The following is a 24095-nucleotide window of genomic DNA, read 5'->3' as shown; positions in this document are numbered from 1 at the left end:
TCCTGCTGCCCTGCAGCTGAAGGAGGAATCTCAGTCCTCAGTGAGATGAACTCTGGGAGGAGGCCCTGTCCTGGGAGACACTGCCCTCAGGGAAGGGGTGCCTTGGGACGGACCAGTGTGCTCTGGGGAAGGAGAGTGAGACGAGGATGGTTGGGTGCTTTCATGTGAGAGGCTCTGATGGTGACTGAAGGCCCAGGAGGAATCCTGGGGTCAGAGGCAAATCCCACAGAACCTTGGGGCAGGGCCACGGGGTGGGGTTGAGTGCATGTGTTATGGCTCATTCCTGTGAAAGTAAGGTGAGCTGGCAGAAGGGAGCACCCAGCTGTCCCAGGAGATGGGGCCTGTCCATGAAGTGGCTGAGGACGAGGACCAAAAGAATGACCCCGTGCTGGCCAGTGTGGGCCCAGCCACCTCAGAGGACCAGGGCTCAGTCTGTTCCAGCTCGGACCATAAGGCCAGCCATCCCGAGGGGGAGAACAACCCTGGTGGGGCCCCAGAGGCCAGATCCTTCAGGGAGTCCAGCCACCCACTCATGACCAGGAGGAATAACTGGATCTTCATTGATGAGAAGCAAGGCTTTGGGGCCCGGGGGTCAGCCCGCAGCCATAGCCATGGGTTCTGAGGGTTGACCTTCCACTGACAGCCCACTGGTAGCAGCCTGTGGAGGGGTGGCATCTTCGGGGTGCTGGGCCTCTGCAGTGGAAGCCAGAGGAATGGCCAGGGCTGAGGTCTGCAGGAGTTTGAGCCACTGGATGACTTCCCCCAGGACAAGCCCCAGTGGAGGTTCACCAGCGAGACCCACAGCAAGGACTCTGAGTAGGAGGAGCTTTCCAAGTGGCAGCAGCAGCAGCGAGGCACTGAGTCCGGGGATAAGGGCATGTTCCCAGAGTGGGAGGAGGCCACGGGAAGGAAGGGCGACTTCAGGGAGTCCTGCTGGTCTGGCAGGATGCACCCCAAGGACAACGGTGGGCCTGAGGCCAATAACTGAGGCCCCCAGGCCTTCAGGCGTGCCCTGCCCCTGTGGCTGAGCAACTGTGTGTACGGCCAGAGAAACTTTGCAGCGAAGGAGGTGGCCCCTTGATTGAGTCGGGGTCCTGGTGCCTCCTGGCAGGAGCCTGCATGTGGGGCCCGGTGGCCCTTAGACAGAGACTACATCCCAGACACCTATAGACGCCCTGATGCCTTGGGCTCCCGGGGCTTCAAGAATGGCTGTGTGGAAGCCAAGAGGGCCTTCTTCCAAGATGACCAGCAGCAGATTCTGAAAATGCCGAAAACTGGCCCTTCAGGCAAAGGCGGCCTCCGCGCCAGGACAAGCCCTGCCACTTCCACCAACTCTGACGGGAATGGGAGGCCCAGGACCCGTGGGGGCCAAAGGATGAGCCACCCCTGCTGGCCAACCAGTGGCCAGGCCATCCCAGACCCTACCCTGGGGACAGGAACATCGGCATGGGCTGAAAGTCCCCTGAGAGCAGCGACTTCAGCGAGAGGCGGGAGTGGAGGGACAGCCTGAGCTGGACTCCCAGGCTGATGGCGACCCCTGGGGTAAGCGCAGGTGAGAAGAAGGAGCTGGCCAAGCGGACCTTCTTGGGCCAGAGACCCCTGGTGGACAGCCTGAGCCGGAAGCTGGAGCCAGGAGGGTTTGGGGAGAAGTCTGTTGGGCTAGGTGGCGGTGACACTTCTTCCCACTATGAGAGTCATCAGAACGGGATGTCTTTGAAAGACAAAAGGAAAACCAGAAGCAGAGTCTTGGGTCCTTTTCTGTTGCTATGGTTCTGTTAGCGGTGTTTTCCAGCAGCACCTCACGCATGTTGTCCTGCCATGTGTCAGGGCTTGCCCCAACTCCTTCCCTCTCATAGTGTTCCAGGGGTGACCGCCCGCCAAGGCTATCATGTGTGAGCACCTCCATCATTGGCTCTCACCCTGCTGTCTACTCTTGTGGCATATTACTGTGGCTTCAGAACTGAGGCTAGAGTCACCATCCGGGTAGTCCCCCTGAAGTTGCTGTTCCAGTACCGGTCTCAAGAGTTCAGTCTCCATATGTCTCCTCCGAGTCCAGCCAAGGGGCCACCACCACAGGGTTGTGGTTGCTCTCTGTGTATGGCACCTGGGGAGCACTTGTCGGTTCACCATACTTCTCAGCCCCCGATTGCTGCCAGGCTGTTTCTTCACTGGGGCATTGCTGGTCTCCTGGCCCTGCAGAGAGAGATCTTCCCTGAGAGCCTTTGCTTCTCCACAAAAGACAAGCAACCCCACTCTGGGGATTACCCCACACACATTTGGTGATATCCAGGCAGTAAGCAGGGGCCATGGGTGGCTGCTTAGGCCCCAAGAGTGCCTTGGGGCACTCAAACCCAAGGCTTTGGGGTGGGTGCCCTGTGCTCGGCATCTGCTCACTGCCCACAGCTGGCCTGCGATCAGGATAGGGGCAGAGCTCATGCAGCCCACATCCCTGATGCTGCTCAGGCCCCACCCAGGTGCCAAAGAAGACAATTTTCCCACTTCCCGGCCTCCTCAAGAGTTCAGGGCATAGAGGCCTTGCCTGTAGTTCACAAGATGCCACAGGAGAATGTGGATTCTTGTAGGTGTGGATCTAGAGATGCTTTCTAGGCCCCAGATGACAAGACCTGGCTTTACTTCTGGTTTCTGCCCCAGGGGACTGGCAGTGAGCGAGGCCTGGGCTCCCTCTGTGGCCCAGTTCTAAGTCTCACCCCTTATCTCTTTTCTGTAGCTCTACTGGGTTACTAGGCAAAGAGAAAGGATAGGAGTACTAGCTGGGGGAGGGGGTGAGGACAGAGCAGCTTCCCCATGGGCTTTGCAGGAGCAGTGCTCTGGGGCAGCTTCCCCACAGGCTCACAACAGCATGTCACCAGCCACCCCTTCCTCTGGGTGGAGGGGACATCAGGAGGAAATGACAGACGGGCTGAGCTTGTGTGTGTGCTGTGCACATATGCGGCTTCTTCTTGAGCCATTTCTGAGCTGACAAGATCCTCCTTCCTCTCTAGGTCCCCAGACGAGGCCTTTCCTGGAGGTCTTGGCTGCGGCAGTGGGAGCGGCCACTACACGCTAGAGTGGGCAGCCTGTGCTGCCTCTGGTGTCACCGAAGCCCCCTGTGAGAAGGCAGAGAAGGAGGCCAAGCTGGTCACCCAGAGGTCAGGAGAGCAGAGAGAGACCGTGAAACCATTTGACCTGAACTACGGACATGGGTATCAGCTCAAATCTTCAGGGGAAGAAGGATCCAGGCAAAATGAGGTGGGTCATGGCCACTGCCATGGGTTGCTGATTTTGTCCTTTCACTGAATATCTTAGGTTCTGAGCATGTACTGGATTAAGAGCAAAACAGAAAGGATTCATGCCCTCATGTTGCTCACAGCCCTGCTTCACCCCCATAACAGCCCTGCAGTGTCCCAGTTTTAAAGATGGGAAGCTGAGGCCCAGAGAAGTTAAGTGGTATGTCCAGGGTCACACAGCTGGTTAGGAGTGGAGCTGGGCCTCAGGTGTGTTGGTCTCTGAGGCCTGTTTTCTTCACTGTAGCCTGTTTGGTTCGAGATAACAGTGCATTAAAAGGTTATGAGAAAGGTGTAGAAATCCTCTCTGGGTTTCCTAGACCCTGGTGATAGTGAATATGCTGAGGCCCAAGCCAGCTAAACTCCTGGCCTTTTGAGTTGACTCAATGCTTATATTTGGGTGTCTGTAGGGTTAGGTTATTCTTAGCTTGCAGTAAAAGGAACCATTGCCCTTCCTTGTGAATCTTGGTTCAGATTGAAAATCTGAAAATTGAAAATTTTGAAAATTCATCATTGAAAATTGTGGATACAGCCCTGGGGAGGAGAGTAAGGTGGGCTCTGGTGGGCAAAGACTTCATTGAGATCCTGACCAAGAAGCAGCACCGCCTGTTGGAGGAGGAGAGGCAAAAGAAGGAGCAAGCCCTCCAGGTATGGGGCATGATGCAAGGGGGCTGGGATGCAGAGATTTGTAGCCTGCAGAGTCAGAATGTTCTGAATTCTGCCTGGGCTGAGAGAGGAAGAATGGCATGCTACAAGCCAGGCTCTGCCTCCCAGGCACTGCCTCTCAGAGCCCATTGTCCCTGTGCTCCCTGGGGTAGATGGTATGATTTCCCTGCTCTCAGAGGGTGACTGGTCCTTGTTGACACCAGCTGAAATGGGCTGAGCAGGACGTAGACCTCTGTTAGCCCCTGAAGTCCAGCCTCCTTCTACTGTGGTCTCAGATCACAGCCCACTGGGCACTTCCAGGGGTGGTTTGGTTGGCACTGCAGTTCCCGCATGGTGGAGGTTTTAACCGATGGTTTGTAAATTCTCTGGAGCAGTTTTCAGGTGTGGTTTTGGAGCCCAGGGTCGTCCTCTTGGGGGGAGCTCATTTTTCACGTCTGCCATCGAGGCTGGACCCCATCACCTTCTTTTCCATAGGTTCCTGTCAAAAGCCAAAGTCTTTTCTCTCGAATTCCTCTCAGTTTGCGAAGAAGCAGAACAACCTGTATCTGGAGCAGGGCGACAGGCCTATGCCTGGCAGCAGCCTGGGCACAGAGATCTGGGAGAGCAGCAGTCAGGGTAGGAGCTTGTGTTCGGACCCCAAGGCTCGGGCTGCCTCCCAGGCTTGCGGCCCTTCTCAGGGAGGATTCTGCCTTGGGGCCATGAGCATAGACACACCATTGCCTGTTTCCTGGCTTCCTCTGCTGCATCTGGGATTAATGCCATCTGAGCGCCACGTGCCGCTGCAGCCTCTAAACAGTGTGAGAATTTCCCTGCATGAAGTGTGGTGGTGAGCAGAGCATTCCACATCCGGTGATGGGAAAGAGTGGTTCCCACCCCACTTGGCTGATGTCGCTCAGTAGTTGGCTTGATTCTCGCCCACATCAGCTATCCTTTCTTCTTACCTTGAGGGCAAACAGCAGACGACAGAGAGTCCAGAGAACAGGAGTCCAGAGCTTTACCATCTGTGCTGTGCGCCCTTTCCTTGCCAGAAGGAAGCTTCTGTTAACCCCTCCCCAAATGTTAGACTTGAAACCAGACTAGGGTGGCCCTTAATTTGTAGAAAATCTCTGTTTCCCTAAAGTTAAAAGAATTTCTTATCCAATGGTATTTTTCTGGTAATCTTTCATTTTAAAATAGGAAACCATTTTAATTGAGCAGATTCTTCTTGAGTTCCTGCTTTAGATAAGGCCCTGCAGAGCAGGCAGTGGGAACTTGGTGAAATCATCCATTTCTAGCTCTTTTATTCAAAGCAGCTGAGACTTCCAGAGTGAGTGACAACCCTGGAGCCACATGACAGAACCCTGGGTTCTGAGCCTGGTTCTCTTAGTTTTACCACACGGCCTGTCTTCATGTTTCTGATTAAAACCTTGATTCTAAACATTTCAATGTAATATTGGGAAGTAGTCAACTCTGATTGAAAGTACAGTAGTCTTTCAGTAAACTTTGGTATCAGTCAGTTTGGTTTTGTGAGAGTGGTGGGTGTCACAGTGCAAATGTCCAAAGATATGTACCTGCCAGGATGGTCAAGCAAGTGGACCAACTCAGGAGTCGCCCTTGGCTATCAAGGCTTTTGCTCCTGGATTGTGCAGTGTCTTGTGGTTGCTCAGACCAGGGGTGTGTGGATGGCTTCAGAAGGGCTCTGGATCTTGGAAAAGAGCTCAGGAGGTTTTCTGCACACACACAGGGTCTGTGACTTTTGTTGGATTCTCAAGAATGGTTGAGCTAACAACAGTTGAGTAATAAGTCTTTAACTCATTCAAAGACTTGTAGGGAGGTGCCAATTTGTAGAAATAAATAGTTGGCTTATGTGAAAAAAGCTTTACCACAGCAGAGGTAGTGATAAAGAATTCTAATCCCTGTGAGTGAGAAGTTGCTGGCATGTTTTCCGGGAGCTCCTCATCCATGAATTCATGGGAAGTTCATTTATGGAAATGTTTCTGGGGATGCTGGGAAGTCGAGTGAAGGTGTCTGACTGAGGATGGAGGTGGTTTGGAGACTTGAGTTTGTGTGAGCTGCCCGGGGCCATGTTTCTAGCTTGGTTGTTCCTCTGATATCCTGACTCTGTCTTTCTCCTCGCAGCCCTCCCCCTTCAGGCTTCGACCAGTGACTCCTGGACCAAAGCTGCCACTGCCTTCACCAGCACCAAGCCTGGCTCTGCTGAGGTGAGTGGCCCCCAGGCACCAAGCATCTGCTCACTGTCCAGGGCCGTCCTAGTGGCCCGCTCATGCTCTCCCTGGCCAAGTGGTGAGCCTGGCTCATCACTGGTCTCCAGTCTTGCTTTCAGGTCTGGGGGAGGTGCCAGGATGGGATGGCCAGGGAGTACCCACCCTGGGTCCTTGGCGTCTGGTCATGCTCACAGTGCAGGGGCCCACATGTACCTGTGATCTCGGACTCCGGCCAGGAGACATGTCATGCCCCAGGTCTCGCTCTGCAGGACTCAGTTGCTGTCTGGCTGTGTGTCCTGCATGCTGCTGCTGCTGCTAAGTCGCTTCAGTCATGTCCAACTCTGTGCGACCCCATGGACTGCAGCCTACCAGGCTCCTCCGTCCATGGGATTTTCCAGGCAAGAGTACTGGAGTGGGGTGCCATTGCCTTCTCCTGCATAGCAGGGCTTTAACAGCAGCCAGGGAGACAGTGGTGTTGACCTGAGCACTGAGTCCTGAGAGTCCTCAGCGACCTCCTCACAGCGCAGCTCCCCATGTGGCACCCTGAAGCCCGAGGACGCAAGTGGGCCTGGCCTGGAGCCCAAGGCCAATAGCCACAAGGAGCAAACTCAAAAGCAGTCAGAGCCAAAGGTAATCTGGAGCCCGGCTCTCAGGGGCCAGGCTAGGCAGAACGGCTGGTTTGTCTTCTTTTCTGGCTCCAGGTTCCTTGGAAGCTAGAGGTCAGGGTCACTCCAGGCTGTGTGTCACTCCTTTTTGCTTTTCTGTCAAGGATTCAGAACAAGGTTCGGGACAGAGCAAGGAGCACAGACTGGGACCCATTGGCAATGAGTGCTCTCTGAAAAAGGGCTTGGAGGGGGCAAACGGCTGCAGGGGGCTATGGTTCTCCCTGTTAACAGGGTGGAGATTCATGTGGGTTCTGTGCTGCTGGTGCCACCCATTGAATTTGGAGTCAGTCCGACGGTGAGGCTTGAAATGTTTCTTTTACCCACTTCCCTAACCCCTCTTTTTGGTGCTTGGAGAGGAAGGAGGGGCCTTTCCTGGAGGAGCAGGGTGGTAGGTGCTGGCAACACTGCAAGGGATGTTGTGGGGTGGTGTTGTGGGCGAGCCACTGCTATGGGCTGGTCCTCTGTCTCCCTGCCAACGCCAGGCAAGCTCTCAGACCAAGCAGGAAGTCAGGCAAAGAAGGGGATGGCCACCTTGCTTGGGAGCTGTCAGGAAACAGCTGGCCATTTTGTTCACATGGTGAATACTGCTTTATTTATTTTTAAATATTTACTTATGTGACTGTGCTAGGTCTTAGCTGTGTCACATGGAGTCTTTGATCTGAGTTGTGGCATCTAATTCCCTGACCAGGGGTCGTCAGGCCCCCTGCATTGGGATCCTGGAGTCTTAGCTCCTGGACCACCAAGGAAGTCCCATACTGTATTTTTTTTTTTTTTTTTGGTTGCTAAGGCTATGGGTCTACTTCATGTGTGTCTCTGCCAGAGGGCGAGCCAGGGTGATTTCTGTGGGTTTTGTTCCCCCCCCCCTTTTTTTTACAGGACTCTGATTTCAGCTTGCAACCCGGCTCTGCCTCTGGGGGGGATTCCAGTTGTCAGACTTCAGGACACATTGGCCAGTAACGTAAATCTATGCTTCTGTTGCCCAGCTTTGTGGTCCCTTTGCCAGCAGGCCCTGGGTGAAGTGAGCTTTGTCAATGTGGCCCTGGGGTTGGGAGGGTTAGTTTGTGTCTTGGTGGTCTCTAGCTAGTTACACACCCGTGGCAAGTTGTTCCACGCCCTGATTTTGTGAACTTAAAATGGAGTGGTGTAACTCCTAAGTGTAAGAAACACCGCGGAAAGAAGGAGCCACCCCTATAGACCGTTGATCAGGGCCTTTTATTGGGCGGTCGCTCTCGGGCAGAACTCCCGGGGGCAGGTAAGCAAGGGAGCGAGGGGGGGGTCTGTGAAGCAAAGGGAGTCTGCGGGGTAAAGGGAGTCTGCGGAGTCTGTGAGGGTGGGGAAGGGTTTTATAGCCCAGGCAGGGGCTCCCATATAAGGAAGAAAATGTGGGCTCAGCGGTGATTGGTGTCCAAGGGCTCCATGTCGGTTCCTGATTGGACAGCGAGGGCTTCGTGTCGGCTCCTGATTGGTCGGCTTGGTTGCCGGCCCGTCTCCGGGGCTTGTCTGCAGCGCCCTCTGCCGGGACATGTCCTGACATGCCTGACCTCGCCCTGACCTTTCGTCCTGACCTCGCCCTGACCTTTCATCCTGACCTTGCCCTGACCTTTCATCCCGGCCTTTTTGATATAGGACAAGGGGCGCAGACTCTCTCTGGCTACTTCCTACTGAACAGGGGCGACAAGGGGTAGGGTACGGCCAGGATGACAGGGGGCATCTGCCGTTAATCTTGCCATGGAGTGCTTGTTGGAAGCCCTTGGTACTGTTGTCGGTGTACCATCAGCTGGATCGTGTCGAGCCGTTGTTTGATGAAGGCCAAAAGCTTGTTTGGGATACAGGGCCCGAAAGTCAGGAGCAGCAGGAGAATGATGATCGGTCCCACTAGGGAAGATAGCAAAGTTGTCAGTCAAGGGGAGCTCTGGAAGCTCTGGAACCAGGATTCGAACCAGCCCTGCTGAGCCTCCCTCTCTCTCCTCCTGTGCTCTAATCCCTCTCTTACTTTAGCCATGGACTCACGAACCACCCCAGTATGATCAGCGTAGAAACAGCATTCTTCTCTGAGGGCTGCACAGAGGCCCCCCTGCTGCAAAAAGACCAGGTCTAGTCCTCTGCGGTTTTGTAATACCACTTCGGAAAGGGAAGTCAGGGACTTTTCTAGGGCCGTCATGGACTTTTCTATGTGGGTGATGTCTTTGTCAATTGCGGCCCTCAGGGTGATGAAGCCCTGATGTTGTGTGGTCAGGGAAGCAATGCCCATGCCTGTCCCAGCTGCTCCCAGGGCGAACAGCGTTGCCAGGGTAATAGCTGTAACGGGCTCCCTCTTATGTCTAGGAGCTGGGGTGTTTTGGTCCCAAAAGTTGTAGAGGACCTCTTCTGGATGGTATGTAATCTTGGGCACTACCGCTACCATGACACAGAATTCCCTGCTCTGGTTGAAGACAGCCAAGTGGAGACAGGGCGTTAGCCCAGTCTGTGAGCACACCCACCATCCCCCAGTGTCAGGTATGACGTAGGTCTTATTGGCAAAGTTGGTATCATCGCCAGTCTGGGAGCACAAGGTTTGTTTATCCGTAGGGACCGTGCCTAAGCAGGTCCCCGAACCCCATAATTCTCTCATGGTAAGGCCCACCTTGCGGTCTCCCCAAGAACACTGCGGTGGGTTGGACAGAATGGATAAGTTGTAGGTAGCATTTAAGCCCACGGCCTCGTAGTAAGGTGGATGTAGGGTGTAGCAGAGCCAGCAGGATTGGGTCGCGTTAGGATTGGAGTGGTTGAGGGCCTTGTAAGTTTCTTTGACTAAGGCCCACAGGGGTTCCTGGGTCTCTAGCGGGTCAGTCCGGGTCAGCTGAATGGAGGGGGTGAGGGTAGGTGAAGTCAAAACATTTGTGGCGTTTGTCCCCCGTGGTGAGGGGCGGGGAGGTGCAATAACCTGGTTGGGCCCCACAGCATGGGCCTGAACAGGTTCTATTGTCTGACTAACAACCAGAATTCCCCCTGGCTTTGCTTCAAACCACTCAGCATAGAGTTGGAAGCCCCATGATAGCCCGGATACCCAAGACCTCTCCAGTTTAGCCGCTTCCTGGTTGAGCATTACTTTCACCTGAGCAATCCCGCGATAGGGTCGGACAAACGAGAAATTGACTAGGTCCCGGTTCCCGACCTCCCATCTCCATCTCCCATCATTGGAGGTGACACAGCTCTAGGACCAACAGAAATAATGTTGCAGTCCTCCACAAGTCTCCCAATTATGTGTCTTTAGGTGTCCCGGACATGCCCAGAACCCAAAGTTTCTGGTCCGGGTCGCTGACCAAGAAGTCTTTATAAGGTCTTTGAGGTTGAAATACAGATCTGGCCACCATGTATTAGGGGGGTGAATTCTAGTGGTCAAATTGAGTACCTCGCCAGTCAGTCCATTCCGGAGCATCCAAGTGATCTGAAAGGACTGGTGGGGGTTTTGGTTGGTGTGTCCCCCTTCCTCCAGGACCCCCCAGTATCCCCCAGAACAACCCAGAGTAGAGAGCCCCACATTGTTCCGAGGTTGGGGTGAAAAGGGGTGCGGTGGATAACCAGCCTCGGTGGTCCCGTGAGGATGGAGCTGGTAACCAGGTCAGGGTGTCCCAAGGGAATAGCACTCCAGGAGTAGGAAGCAGGTGGTCAGGTACGTGAGGGCTAGGGACAGTCAAAGAGTGGGGGACCAATCCTTCGGTTTCTCTCCATCTCTCTCTTTTCCTTCGATTCTGTCTCTCTTTTCTCTTTCCTTTCCCTTCTGTCACACTCTCTAATTCCTTTCTGTCTCTCGTCTCTCACTCTTTCAGTTTCAGTCTTTATCCTTCTTCCTTCCTTCCCCTTTCTCCGCCACTCTATCTCTCTTTCCTACTTTCTTTTGCCTTCTCTTCTTTTCGCTCTTCAACTCTTCTCTTTCCTTTCTCTGACTTTCTTTTGCTTTCTCTCACTTCCTCTCTACTCTTGCTCTCTTCCCCCTTGTTCTCTCCTTCCCTCGTCTCCCTTCCTCTTTGTCCTACTCCTTCTGTCCTCTCTCTCAGTTGCTCTCCCTAATGTCTTCCCGGGGACATCCCTGTTTCCAGGAGACCCGGGGGAGCTTGTCTAAGTTGGGTCAGGTGGTACCAGGGCTCGTGTACTAGGAGTTTGGCAGCTGTTAGGCGTGGTGAGGATTACAGTATGGGGTCCCGTCCAGCGAGGCTGTAGTGGGCGGGGACTCAGGGTTTTCAGCAGTACCTGATCTCCTGGTGCTAGAGGCCGGGTGGGCCCTGCGTCGTCTGTCGGTTGCGGCAGGACCCGGTCTGCGTGTTCCCTCAGCAAGGATCGTAGGAGGGAGAAGTGGGGGAGGTATCCCGCGAGTGGGGGAGCCTCTCCCTCGGGGAGGTGAGTCAGGAGATAGGGCCTGCCGTAGAGCAGTTCAAAAGGGGTCAAACCTGTTTTGGAGTGTGGTGTGGTGCGAATGCGAGTGAGCGCCAGAGGAAGGAGGTCGACCCAAGACAGGCTTGCCTCAGAACTGCGGCTGTCTTGGTCAGATGTGTCTTGATGATGCCGTTCACCCGCTCTACCTTGTCTCATGATTGGGGCCGATAGGGGATGTGAAGATGACAGCCAATACCTAGGGCCGCAGCCACCTGCTGAGAGATCTGCGAGATAAATGCAGGCCCATTGTCAGACTGGAGAGAATTTGGCAACCCAAATCTGGGAATGAGATGGGCCGTCAAGACCTCCGCCACTGCCGCTGCCGTCTCCCGGGCTGTGGGGAAGGCCTCAACCCATCCTGAAAAGGTGTCCACCAAGACCAGCAGATAGCGGTAGGTTCGATGTCTGGGCATGTGGGTGAAGTGGGATGGTAAAAAGGCATCCCTGTGAAATGGGAGGTCTGAGGAGGTATGGAAGAAAGGAGGGTGTAGGGGTTAGGGACAAGTGGATGGGCAGGCATCACCGCCGCGTTGATCAGGCGGAGATCCTGCACTAGCCGGTAGTCTCCTGAAGCCTTCCGAACAGGGAGAATGGGCGTGTTACAGGGGGAGGTCGTGGGGACCAGGAGACCCTGTCCCATGAGACGGTCGATGATGGGCTTTAGCCCTCTGAGGTTGCGAGTAGACAAAGGAAACTGGGACCGGGCTGGGAAACAGGTGGGGCCCCTTAGCTGGATGAGGACTAGAGGGTGGTGCCGAGCCACCCGGGACTCGGGTGTCCCAGACCTCAGGATTAACAGAAGGGGTTGGAGGGTCAACCAGTAGCATTAGGAAGGCCCCTGATGTGGGAGCCGACCCTGGAGCTAACTGAAGAGTGGCCTTCAGCTTAGCCAGTATATCTCTTCCCAAAAGAGGAGTAGGGCAGGAGGGGATGACCAGAAAGGAGTGGGTAAATAGACAGGAATCTAACCGACAGGATAGTGGTTGGGTTTGGAGCGGACACGAGGGTTGGCCGTCAATGCCCATAACCGAAACCGACGTAAAATGCCTCCGAAAGAGGAAAGGGCCGAATAGGTAGGAAATTGATGGACTTACCCGCTACCTGGAGCGTTACCCTGGGCTCGGCTTGGGTTATTGGGGTCCCCGAGTCTGGGCGGCGTCAGTCACTGTCGAAGTTCAGCAGCTCCAAAGCCGAAGGAGGGCAGGAGGTCTCCCTGGGGCGCTCTGGTCCCCAGCCCCTAGAGGTCGAGGCCCGAGAGGCCTGGGGACAGTCACTAGCCCAGTGTCCTCGTCGTTTGCACAACAGGCATGGCTTGGAAGGAGGTCGTGGATTGGGGCACATCCTGGCCCAGTGCCCTTCTTGGCCGCACCTGAAGCAGACCCCCAGAGGGGGGTTTTGGGGCCCCGAGCCTGCTGCCGGCCGCAGGGCCGCTACCAAGGCCTGGGTTTGCTGGTTTAGGAGGCTTGCCTGAAATTCGGCCTTTTGCTTGAGCCTTGCCTTTCGGCTGGCCTCAGCAGTTTCCTCGCGGGCATGGTAGACCTTAAAAGCCATTTTTACCAGGTCTCGGATAGGGGTCTGAGGGCCGTCCTCGGCCTTGGCCAACTTTTTCTGGATATCGGGGGCAGACTGGGAAATAAAACGATTGGCTAAGGTGGCCGCCCTGATAGGGAACTCAGGTGATAGCCTGGTGTATTGGACGAGGGCCTCGGTCAGCCGATTAAGGAACATGGCTGGGTTTTCGTCGGGCCCCTGGGTCACCTCATCTAGTTTGAGGAGGTTTACAACCTTGTGAGAGGACGTTTCCATCCCGTTGAGGATACACTCGATCATATAGCGTACTCGCAGCTGGCCGCCACCCCTCTCCTGGTAGTTCCAATCAGGGTCAGTGTCAGGAACCGCCTGAGCCCCTGGGGGGCGCTCGGGGGAGGGGTTGGCATAGTGCCGCTGGTCGGCCTGAGCCTTGGCTGCCGTCCAGATGGCCTGCCTCTCCTCGGGGGTGGTGGTAGACCCCAGGATGACATACATGTCCTGCCATGTCAAGGTGTAGGCGCGGGTCAGACCAGTAAACTGCTTGATGTACTGAGCGGGGTTGGAGGAGAAGGAACCCAGTTTGGCCTCAATCTGTGCTAAGTCTTGGAGGGAGAAGGGGACATGGACTTGGGCTAGACCCTCAGCTCCTGCTACTTGTCAGAGAAGGAGTAGCGGGGCTGGGGGAGGGGGAAGGGAGGCTCCCGGAGGGTTGCTGTGGGAGCGAGTGTGGGAGCTAACCGGGGAAGGGGAGGGAGTGACGGGGGGAAGAGGAGGACACAAGATAGGGTTAAGGGCCGGAGGATCCGGGACCGGTGGTGGAGTCTCGGGGGCGGGAGCGGAGGTAGGAGAGTCCGGAGTGGAGGGAGAGGTAGCAGAAACCGGAGTGGAAGGGGTAAGGGCCGTGGGAGAGGTATAGGGAGGAGGGGCCACCAGATCTTCCGGGGGAACAAGGAAAGCAGAGGACTCAGAGATGGGAGGAGCTGGTTTGGCCCGGGAGGGTGGAATAGGGGGAGCCAGGATAAGCAGGATTTGGCGGGGAGTGCATGTGGTGCACAGGGTGGGGCGAGAGCGCAACGCCCAAAAGGCCTGAACATAGGGGGCCTCTGACCATTTTCCTGTTCTCTGGCAGTAGTTATCTAAATCTCAGAGGACGTCAAAGTCAAATGTCCCTGTGGCTGGCCATTGTGAGCCAATATGGCGGATGTATCCCTTTAGTTTTAGGGTCCACAGGTTAGCCAGCAGGCCCTCTAAGGGGGTGGAATATTGGGGATCAGGTTTGGAGGCCGTCGATCCCATGGCGATCACCAAACAGAGACTAACCCCCGCTGCCCGAACGTCTTCGGGTGCCAAGGGAAGCCGGGGATCCCCACAGCCGTTCGGAACGTCTTCCTCCTGTGCTGAGGGACTGAGGAAGGCCGAAGCCGGAGGGTCCGTACAGCCGTTCGGGACGTCTCCCTCACGAGCTGGTGACCGGGAGGGCCCAGTAAGTGCGCACCCATTACTGGGTCCTAGGAAGTGGTCGCCAGGGAGGGTGGGCTCCAAAGCCGAAGGGACTTACCCCGTATCCTGCCATCTGGGGGGTTGGTCAGCCGCCTGGGTCTGGGGCGGCTACCACGGTGGTGGAGCTCGAGGGGGCCTCTACGGCGAGTGCCGGAAGCCCTCACCTCGAGCCCCACGTTGGGCGCCAGATGTAAGAAACGCCGTGGGAAGAAGGAGCCACCCCTATAGACCATTGATCAGGGCCTTTTATTGGGTGGTCGCTCTCGGGCAGAACTCCTGGGGCGGGTAAGCAAGGGAGCGAGGGAGGTCTGCGAAGCAAAGGGAGTCTGTGGGGTAAAGGGAGTCTGCGGGGGTAAAGGGAGTCTGCGGAGTCTGTGAGGGTGGGGAAGGGTTTTATAGCCCGGGCAGGGGCTCCCATATAAGGAAGAAAACGCGGGCTCAGCGGTGATTGGTGTCCAAGGGCTCCGTGTCGGTTCCTGATTGGACGGCAAGGGCTTCGTGTCGGCTCCTGATTGGTCGGCTTGGTTGCCGGCCCGTCTCCAGGGCTTGTCTGCAGCGCCCTCTGCCGGGACATGTCCCGACATGCCTGACCTTGCCCTGACCTTTCATCCTGACCTCACCCTGACCTTTCATCCTGACCTTGCCCTGACCTTTCACTAAGGTCTGGTGTATCTGACACTTTCTGATTCAAAACTTTCCGGGTTCCACGGTCATGCATGTTTGAGAATGCTGCGCTAATTTAAGTAAACAAGTTTCTTTACTCTGTGGTTTCCCAGAAACCCCATGACCTGCAGGTAGGCACGGGACACTTCAGGAAGAGGGTCTAAAGTTGTATTTCTGAGCATCTTTCCAGGGCTTATTTTTCACAGTTTGGGGGAAGGGGTTGAGACAGGAACTGGGACCTCCATGCCATGCAGTGGGGCCTGCGTGCAGGCCGCTAGCTGTGCTTCTGTTGCTGAAACACAGCAGCCCTGCTGGAAGGCTGGGTCCGGGCAGGAGCAGGTGTGGACCCCCCCCCCCCTTCAGGTGTCCCACTGTGTCCTTCCCTCTAGGCTGGGCTCACCCCCCAGCATCCCCATCCTGCAGCATTACCACCACATCCAGAGAGCCATCAGCCTCTCCAACATGTCCTTCCCCACTGCCAACCTCACTCTGAAGGTAACTCGGGGCCTGGCTTGTGAGGGGGCAAGAGCAAGCAGACCCCCACTCAAGGAACCCCTTCCTTCCACTCCTGGGCTTAGCTTTGTGCCACCTGCTGCCTTCCAGCCGGTAACTTCCATCTCCCCCCACCTCCTGGCATCCAAAGATGGAGTCTGTGCACAAGGCTTGGGAAAACTTGCCCAGCTTGCCAGAGCAGAGCTCGCCAGGAGGCACCAGCTCAGGCCTGCAGCCGCCATCCTCTGGCAGGGGGTGGGGGGCCTCCAGCGGGGTCAGCTATAGCTCCTTCAGTGGAGTCTCCATGCCCCCTGTGCCCAGGGCCTCGGTTGCACCTTATGCAACCCTTCCAGTTACCTCTCCCCTGGTCCAGTTCAGGGATCCTTCTCCATTCCCTTGAGGGAAACATGGGTTTGTAGCCCTCAGGCCTCACCCCCCCTTGACCTAAGGAGAGTGTTCTTGGCTGGGGGCCATGGGTTCCTATGTGCTCCGGTCTCTGTCACTTGCTGCTTTCAGCTTCTGACCCTGGGAGGCAACAGGACTCTGTGACCTCCGCAGGGCTCTCTCGCCTCCTGCAGAGATGTCCCAGCAGAGACTCTGTCACATGAGCAGTTGTCTGAGCCTTGCCCTTTACTCTGTGAAATAGCACAGGGTCGTGATGGCCCCATGTGGGGTCACCACACTGACGAGATGAGCTCACATCCAGGAAGGGTTTGTATCAACTGAGCCTCAATAAGCAGGAGCCAGTTTTACCCCAATGGTCACTGTCCTCATCACGGTGTCAGTGGCCAAAGGAGCCTGTGGGGATTCAGGGGGCCCAGCTGCCAGTGTTTCAGTGATATGATTCCAGCAGATCCTTCTGACTCTCCACTGTGGACTCAATAGCAGGGAGATGAAGAAGACCGTGACTCAGAGACGATGGCAGCCTCCTTTATAACCGAGCCCTTCCTGGGTGTGTGGGGTGGTGGGTGAGAGGGGAAGGCTGGCTGCAGTGGCCCCTCCCCCCTGGGCTCTGGGCTGCACAGGAGCCCAGGGCCAACTCTGCCATGTTCCCTCCCCTCACTGCTTTGGAGGACCTTCTGGGACAGTGAGACTGGATCCTGTTCCCCTGCCTCGAATTCTGTTACAGGCAGCCATCTGACACCTCTACCTGGATGGCCATGTGTTTGTGAGGCAGCCCTGGCTGATTCCTCAGACCATACCTCAGCAGCAGAGTTACCAACAGGTGATGCCAGGGAGACAGGTGACCCAGGGATAGAGGGGAGGCTGCAGCACAGGGCGTGATTGGCTGCTTCATGTACCTGTTCACGGCCTGTCTCATGTTTTGCACCCCTCACATTACTGCCAGCGTATCTGGCATGTTATGGCAGCCAGTCAGTGTTTCCTGAGTGAAAATGTGAGAGCCGAGGAGGGAGGGATGGAGCTGAGTGCTCTGGACTGCCTAGCTTTCCTTTCTTGATGCTCTCCCTCCTGCACCCTAGCCAGGCAATTTACTGAATCAGAATTCTCTTTGGGATCTGGTATCCTTCTGATGAAGAGAAGAAAGGCCTAGACTCCCAGGCATGGATGCGTTAGAAAGAGGTAGTTGTAGAAGTGAGCAGGTGTCTGTGTTCATGCATAGTGGGCACACTGCTGTGCTGCCAGGGGCCGCGTGTGGGGGACTCTCCCTCCTGAAGCTGCTGTTGGGCCTTCCACAGGGGATCCTGTGCCCACCAACCCCTGTACCTGCAGAGCCCAGGGTGAAGGGCTGCCCCAGGGGCAGAGGACATGGCCTGTCCTGATCTTTTCAGAGAGTATTCTTAAACATTATGTCTTTTGGTTCTGCAAGGTCTCATAACTGGGTCATACCACATGTATTCCTCTGTCCATGGTGTTTTCCATCCACTGTTCTGTTTCTGAACCCACCTCTGTTGGGGGTGGAGCTCGGGCTCATTTGTCCCACTGTGCAGGGTCCAGTGTAGGGATGGTTGTAGTGCTGGTTTGGGGTTGCTTGCTGCCAGTTCTCTGCTCTCTCCTGAGAAGGAAGGAAGTGTAGGTAGGCTGTGTTGAGTTTGCTTTGTGGGCAGTGTTGGATGCCTCAGGGAGAAAGACCAGAGTGGAGGTGAAGGGGTGTCAGTGATGGGGTGTGAGAAACAGCTTGCAAGGCAGTGTGGTGACCCATCTGCCTCTCTGTTTGCAGGCTGCCACTGCCCAGCAGATCCCAATTTCCCTTCCCACGTCTCTGCAAGCTCAAGCCCAGCTGGGACAGAGGGGAGGGCTGCCCGTCTCCCAGTCTCAGGAGATCTTCAGCTCCTTACAGCCCTTCAGGTGAGATACCTGGGTTTGGGGGGGGGGGTCTTTGCGGCTTGCCCCCAGGGGTTCTAGCCTTCACAGCCTGTGGGGATGTTCCCTTGTCCACCTGTTGTTGTGAGCATGTCCATGGGGGATGGGGGTGGGGGTAGAGGGTGAGCTGTGGTGTGTTAGAGACCATGGGCCCAGCCTTGTCTTTTGTCCCTGTGTCCTCCTGCCTCCCTCTCTGCTTTCCCTCTTTGCTGCCCTTGGCCTGCTCTCTCAATGTGTCTGTCCTGTGCTTTTGGCTTCACACAGGTTTTCCTGTGCCTTGTATAGCCTGTGTGTCTGCTTAATCCGGTGATCTTCAAACTGGGGTCCCTAGACTAGCAGCAGCAGCATCTAGGAGCTTGTTGTAAATGCAGGTTCCCAGGCCCCATCCCAGGCCTCTGAGTCAGAAACCCTGGGGCTAAGCCGACAGCTCATGTGGGAGAGAGTGCTCTGTGGTCTGAGGTGAGAACAACCAGTTCAGCCGCTTACCTGACCCGACCATCCTTCTGCCTTTCACAGATACTTTCTTTGGGGCTTTCAAAAGACAGGTGGAGCTAGTGATACAGAATCCGCCTGCCAATGCAAGAGAAGCAATGGACACAGTTTCAATCCCTGGGTGGGGAAGATCCCCTGGAGAAGGAAATGGGAACCCATTCCAGTATTCTTGCCTGGAAAATTCCGTGGACAGAGGAGCCAGGCAGGGTCCAGTTCATGGGTAGCAAAGAGTCAGACGCAATTGAGCACACACACATATATACACTTTTAATCCAGGAGAAAGCAGAGGTTAGAGGAGTGGTTACAGTTCAGGACAGAGCAAGATAAAACATGAGGAGGACTTCCCTGGGGGTTCCCTGGACAGAAATCCACCTGTCAATGCAAAGGATACTGCTTTGATGCCTGGTCTGGGAAGATCCAACATGCCACAGAGCAACTGAGCCCATGCTCTGCAACTAATGAGGCTGTGCTCTAGAGCCCATGTTCTGCAATCAGAGAAGCCACCATGATGAGAAACCTGTGCTCAGCAACTAGAATGTAGATGCCACTGGCCACAACTAGAGAAAGCACATGCGCATCAACAAACACTAAGCACAGGCCAAAATATATAATTAAAGTCAACATGATGAGAGGAGAGCAGGCCAGCTTCTCCGAGTAAAGGGCAGTGCTGAGCTGGGCTAGGGATCATGTTCAAAAGCCACGTGGAAAGTAAAACCTCACAGTCGCTTACAGACAACTAAATGAGCTCTTTGTCCCAGGCTCCCCTCTCGGTGCTATAAATGGGGAGCCAAGAGCAGACGTTGTTACAGTTTTAGTTGTAGGTTTAGCAGATATTAATAGGTTTTCGCCATCATCCCTGGAGAAAAACATGTCAGGGCAGAACCAGAGTCACATGGGTACGTACAGTAGGTGTGGACACTCTGGTCAGACATGTGTGAGGAAAGCCCAAAGAACGAAGAATGTACCAAGCAAAGGTCTAGCGTGTTGGCTTCTGTTGTCCTCCATACCACAAGTGGAAGCTTATGAATTAACCAGGCCCACCTGAGGGTCTGACATTAGAGCAGAAGGAGAGTCAGTGGGTCGTTTAGGTGGCTCTGACTCCCGCCTCCACAGGCGACACCGTGAGGACACCTTCATATACCCCCACTTAGGGGACTGGTCACAGTTTCCTAGGAGCAGAAATGCTGGAGTTCAGGGATATTCAGGCTTCACTGGATTCAATCTTGCCAGGCTGCTCCCTGGCATGCTGCACCCATCTCCACTCCTACCATATTCCGCGAACTTTGTGGGTTTTCTCTTCTGTAACTAGCATATTTGTATCCTTTGCCCATTTCCACAAATCAGAATTGTAGTTATATTCTTGATGCTCAGCAGGATATTGAATATATTAGTATATTCTTGATTTAATCTGTTATGGGCTTAAAACAACATTTAGAAGTACTTCCCCACTCCTAGCTCACAAGGATATTTTCTTACAGTTTCTATAGTAGCTTTATTTATTCAGTAACTCAAGGAACAGTTTTTGCTGGACACTTTTCCAGGCCTCCGTGGAGGTTCCAGTCCAGCTTGGAGAGACTGTCAAGAAATGAGAAAAAACCTGCACAGTGTAACCTGTGGAAAGGTGATGAGATGTCTGGCCAGAAATGCAGCAGGAGAAAAGAGAGGGAGTGCTTAGAGAGGAGTGTTTTTCCATTTTCAACTGGGTGGTCAGGGTTGGCTTTGTTGTGAAGCAGAGATGGAGTGAAGACTTGAGGCAGGTTTGGGAGTGTGAGACCAGTGTGGCTGGAGCAGAGTGGGTGAAGAGGAGAGCAGCAGGACAGGGGGCCGAGAGCTGGCAGGACCTGGATGTGGAGGCCTCAGGGCACATGCTGAGGGCTTGTGCTCAGAGTGAAGTGGGAGGTAGTGGAGGGTGGCTGTGGGTTGGATTGTGTCCCCCAGAAAAAGATGTTGAAGTCCTAATCCCTGGAGCCTGTGAATGGGACAAAATCGTGCCATTTTGAAAAATTCATTGTGTTTTTACTATTTCATTGCTGGCATTAATAAAGGTCATAAGGAAGAATCATGACCTAAGTGTCCTCTTATTTGTTTTAAGTACTGACCTCTGATAAAAACTCAGAACATGTTTTGAAGGCTGAGTGTTGAAAATAGACTTTCATGCTGTTTTCAAGTACAACAGGCCTAACCTGACGCACATGGAATGCCCCACATCCATGTTACTTCACTGCAAGCCATTCAGCAGGTGGCTGTAACAAGCACTGTTTCTGGTCACCCAAACGATGGCTTTTTTTCTGGTTCAGAAACTTGCATCAGTAGTTGACAGTAAAATCAACGGCCCAGCCAGATACCACAGATAAGGTGACCTTTAATACTGACATTAGAAGGCAACAGCACCCAGCCTGCCTCCCCACAGCAGGGGTCTCTTGTTCCTCACCCCTCTTTTCCCCATGGCTGATGCTCCCAGCTGCCCTGGGTGCCGGGTCAGCAGTGTCTCTAGGCCACGATGTAAGGCAGAGACAACCAGAGTAGCCAGGGTTTGGGTTTCAGGGAACCAAGCAAAAGACACAGACCCCACAGCCAAGGGGAATCCTGGTGCTGAGAGAAAGGAGGGAAAGCCATGTGAACTTCCTCACCCTGGTCAAAGACCACAAATGGTTTTTCCTGACACTCCAGACCAAGCCCCCAATCTAAAGAAGGGTATGTTGGCCCACAAGGCTAACCTGAGAAGCAAGGGCCAGGAAACCTAACCTGAAGGTCTCTGAGCCCAGGCCCCTTGAGCTTTGGCCTCTTACTCCACCAGGCACCTCCCTAAGTTTCCAGCTTTCTACTTTATTTTCTTTGATCTTAAATTGCATTAATAATTTCTTTAATTGTGCCATTTGTTTTTATAAATTTAGTTTTTATTTTCTGATACAGAGTGGCACTATGCAGTCTGGAGCATGGGGCCCAATGGGAGAGAGCAGAGCTGAGACACAGGCCCCTCCCACATAGGCACCTCACTGATGGCAGATGGGGCATTGGAGAGCCTAAGGGACAGGGTGGCCTTTCCAATCAAGGCTGCCAGTCACTGGAACTCCACAAGGCCAGTCGTGAACCCGACCCCACTCTGGCACCACACACAGACATCGCTTCCTGGGAGACCTCTGTGGGGAAGGCAGGGAAATCCATGGGACGTGTCCCTTCATTTCACTTCTGTCCAGCACTGTGTTCTCATGGTCAAAACCTCTTATTTCAATGAGTTTTAGCCTCTGTTTACTTTCACACAAAATAACACAACCTAATTGTTTTATATCTGTCTTGAAATTTTAAATATTTCCACTTTTGTTTTTGTTCTTCAATATGACTTTTAATTCATTTTCACACTCTATGGTGATAGAAGTTAGAATAGTGGTTACCTCTATCGGGAAGAGGCAGGAAGTAAAACAAATTTGTAAATTATACTGTATTATAGAAGGGGTTGAGCGGTGTGGGAAAGAACAGCATGAAGACGATTGACTGCCCACCGGGCTGTCAGGAGGGTGGTCGCAGGAGGAAGGCAGGTGAGAAGAAGAGACATGGGCAGACTCGGAGATGACGGAGGTGGCCAGGAGCTATATTTGAGAATTAAGTCAAGGCAGGGAGAACAGACTATGCAAAAGCACTAATCCCTCAAAAAACCTGAAATGTTGAGGGTACAGCCAAGAAGCCAGTGTGGTCGGCATGGAGTGAACAAGAGTGAGCATAGCAGAGGGGGTACAGAGGTAATGGGGATTCACAGATGAGAATGTGGGGCCTTTATTGTCATTATAAGGACCTCTGGCTTATATTCTGAGTGAGAATAAAGCCAGTGAAGGGAACTGAACAGGGGAGACATATCTGGCTTACATTTTGAAAGGAAGGATCACTGTAACCACTAGAGGTGCTTTAACACCATTGCCACCATCCCCAGCAGCAGCACCTGCCTCCCTCCAGCCCACAGGGGCAGAGCTCTCTGGGTTCTGTCACGGCAGACTCTGTTCATGCTTATGGAGGAACAGGAGCGGCTCTGCCCCGCCACTGGCCTCAAAGATCCCTCTAAAACCGGCCAAAATATATGAAGCTCAGGCTGTGAAAAAACTGGGCATCAGGCCAGGGAGGATAAGCAGTGATCTTTGGGAGCTGAGACATGGAAGAAACAAGCTGTGCAGCTGCCCCAGTTTGCTGTCTACACAGACTGCCAAGGGCATGTCCTGCCGGCCCCCTGGATGTCGAGGGGGGATCGCAGAGCAGAGGCTGTTGGAGCTGGCAGGTGGCAGACCAGAGAGGAGAGGGCGGCAGAGGGAGGAGAGAACCCTGCATGAGAGAAAACCTCTCTCTCCAGAGAGTCTGCTGGAGCCATAGCAGAAACTTGCCATTCAGGTGACATCATATACAGTACTCAAAGGGATCTTGTCTCAAACTCCCACTGATCAACCCTTAAGGCAAGACTCAACAGGATCAAAGTGTTTCTAAGTAAGTAAATAAGATTACATTTTTAAAAGTTGTGGAATATACCTAGGGAAAAATACACCCAGCACCCAAGGAAAAGAGTATGCCAAGAATGAGAAATATCCAAACCATTATGAGGAGAGAAATCAATTGATAAAAGGCATCTCAATTGGAAAGGAAAAAGTAAAACTATCCGCAGACAACATGATTGCCTATGCAGAAAATCAAATGGAACCTACAAAATATTGACAAGAACTAATCAAATTTAGCAAGATTATAGGATAAAAGATACATGAAGAGACAGCTAACTCCCCACACGCAATCACTTAACTAATTGTCCCAGCACTTTTCTTCACTGACTTGAAATAAGTACAGTTGGCCACAAAATTTTTATTTTAGTGTGCCTAGATGTTTTGTCTCCTCATACAAACTAAGTTTTTTATTTTAGTAGGAAATCAAGCCAGTTGTGACAAAGATGTTGGGCAACCAGAAATCTGGTAGCAGATATATTTTCTGAAAAGAAATTGTGATCAAGAGTCTTTTTTTCTTTTTTTGAGGAGAGTCTGTTTTCTCTCTTTTGTTTTGTTTTGTTGCATTTCACGGCTTGTAGGATCTTAGTTTCCCACCATGGGACCAAAGCCATGCCTCCTGCAGTGGAAGCCTGGAGTCCTGACCACTGGACCACGACAGAATTCCCTGTGATCAAGAGTCTTAAAAAAGGAATAGAGAATCATTTAGGTCAATATTTCTAACTTTTGGAATATGTTAAAACTTTAAGGAAATAACCATTAATGGAAAGAATTATATACATGAATTCCACTGAATCATTAACCACAGTAATGAAAAAATTGTAAACAACTTAAATGTTCAATAATTACATTATTATTGCTGTTGTTTTTATTTAATAACCCGATTTTAATTTTTTGGTCACGCCACATAGCATGTGGGGTCTTAGTTCTGCTACCAGGGATTGAAACTGCAGCCCTTGCACTGGAAGTGCAAAGTCTTAACCACTGGACTGCTTGGGAAGTTCCCAATAATTACATTATGATGCATCTTATATCTATTCAATAACACATTTTTGAAGAGCTTTTAGGAAGTGGAAAAGGTAGTATATTAAATTAAAAAAATCAGGAAAATCTTTAATGCTAAACTTGATAGAAGACAAGAGGGGATGACTGAGGATGAGATGGTTGGATGGCATCACCAACTCGATGGGCATGAGTTTGAGCAGGCTCAGGGAGTTGGTGATGGACAAGGAGGCCTGACGTGCTGCAGTCCATGGGGTCCCAAAGAGTTGGACACGACTGAGTGACTTTAATGAATATTACATGCTTTTATAAATTTAATGCTCAAGTACAACTAGAAAATATTGTTTAATATTGACCATATTTAGTGCTGAACATAGGGCTCTAATTTCA

The 24095-nt window shown here is 53.3% G+C and overlaps 1 protein-coding gene and 1 non-coding gene across 4 annotated transcripts in view; both read left to right on the top strand.

Moving 5' to 3' along the window:
* The window catches only part of LOC101118086 (uncharacterized), a 53374-nt gene extending 33078 nt beyond the window's left edge, over positions 1–20296 (top strand). For 2 of the 3 annotated variants that reach the window (XM_060407854.1, XM_060407855.1), the window contains 4 exons: positions 3003–3249; positions 6069–6151; positions 17597–17724; positions 18256–20296. In XM_060407854.1, the coding sequence (XP_060263837.1) occupies positions 3003–3249; positions 6069–6151; positions 17597–17724; positions 18256–18455 (658 nt within the window). In that variant the 3' untranslated portion in view covers positions 18456–20296. Of the gene's footprint in view, positions 1–7; positions 1553–3002; positions 3250–6068; positions 6152–17596; positions 17725–18255 lie in introns of those variants that run through there. The other variant, XR_009598848.1, reaches the window with a different exon arrangement.
* On the top strand, positions 16248–16333 carry LOC114111814 (small nucleolar RNA SNORD62). The gene has a single exon (XR_003587555.1). It is a non-coding gene; the product is annotated as a small nucleolar RNA SNORD62 (small nucleolar RNA).
* Positions 20297–24095: the final 3799 nt, after the last annotated feature.

The sequence above is a fragment of the Ovis aries genome, chromosome X (assembly GCF_016772045.2).
Source record: "Ovis aries strain OAR_USU_Benz2616 breed Rambouillet chromosome X, ARS-UI_Ramb_v3.0, whole genome shotgun sequence".
NCBI lineage: Eukaryota > Metazoa > Chordata > Mammalia > Artiodactyla > Bovidae > Ovis > Ovis aries.
The sequence above is the reverse complement of the archived record's forward strand: the minus strand, read 5'-3'. Positions and strand labels throughout refer to the sequence as shown.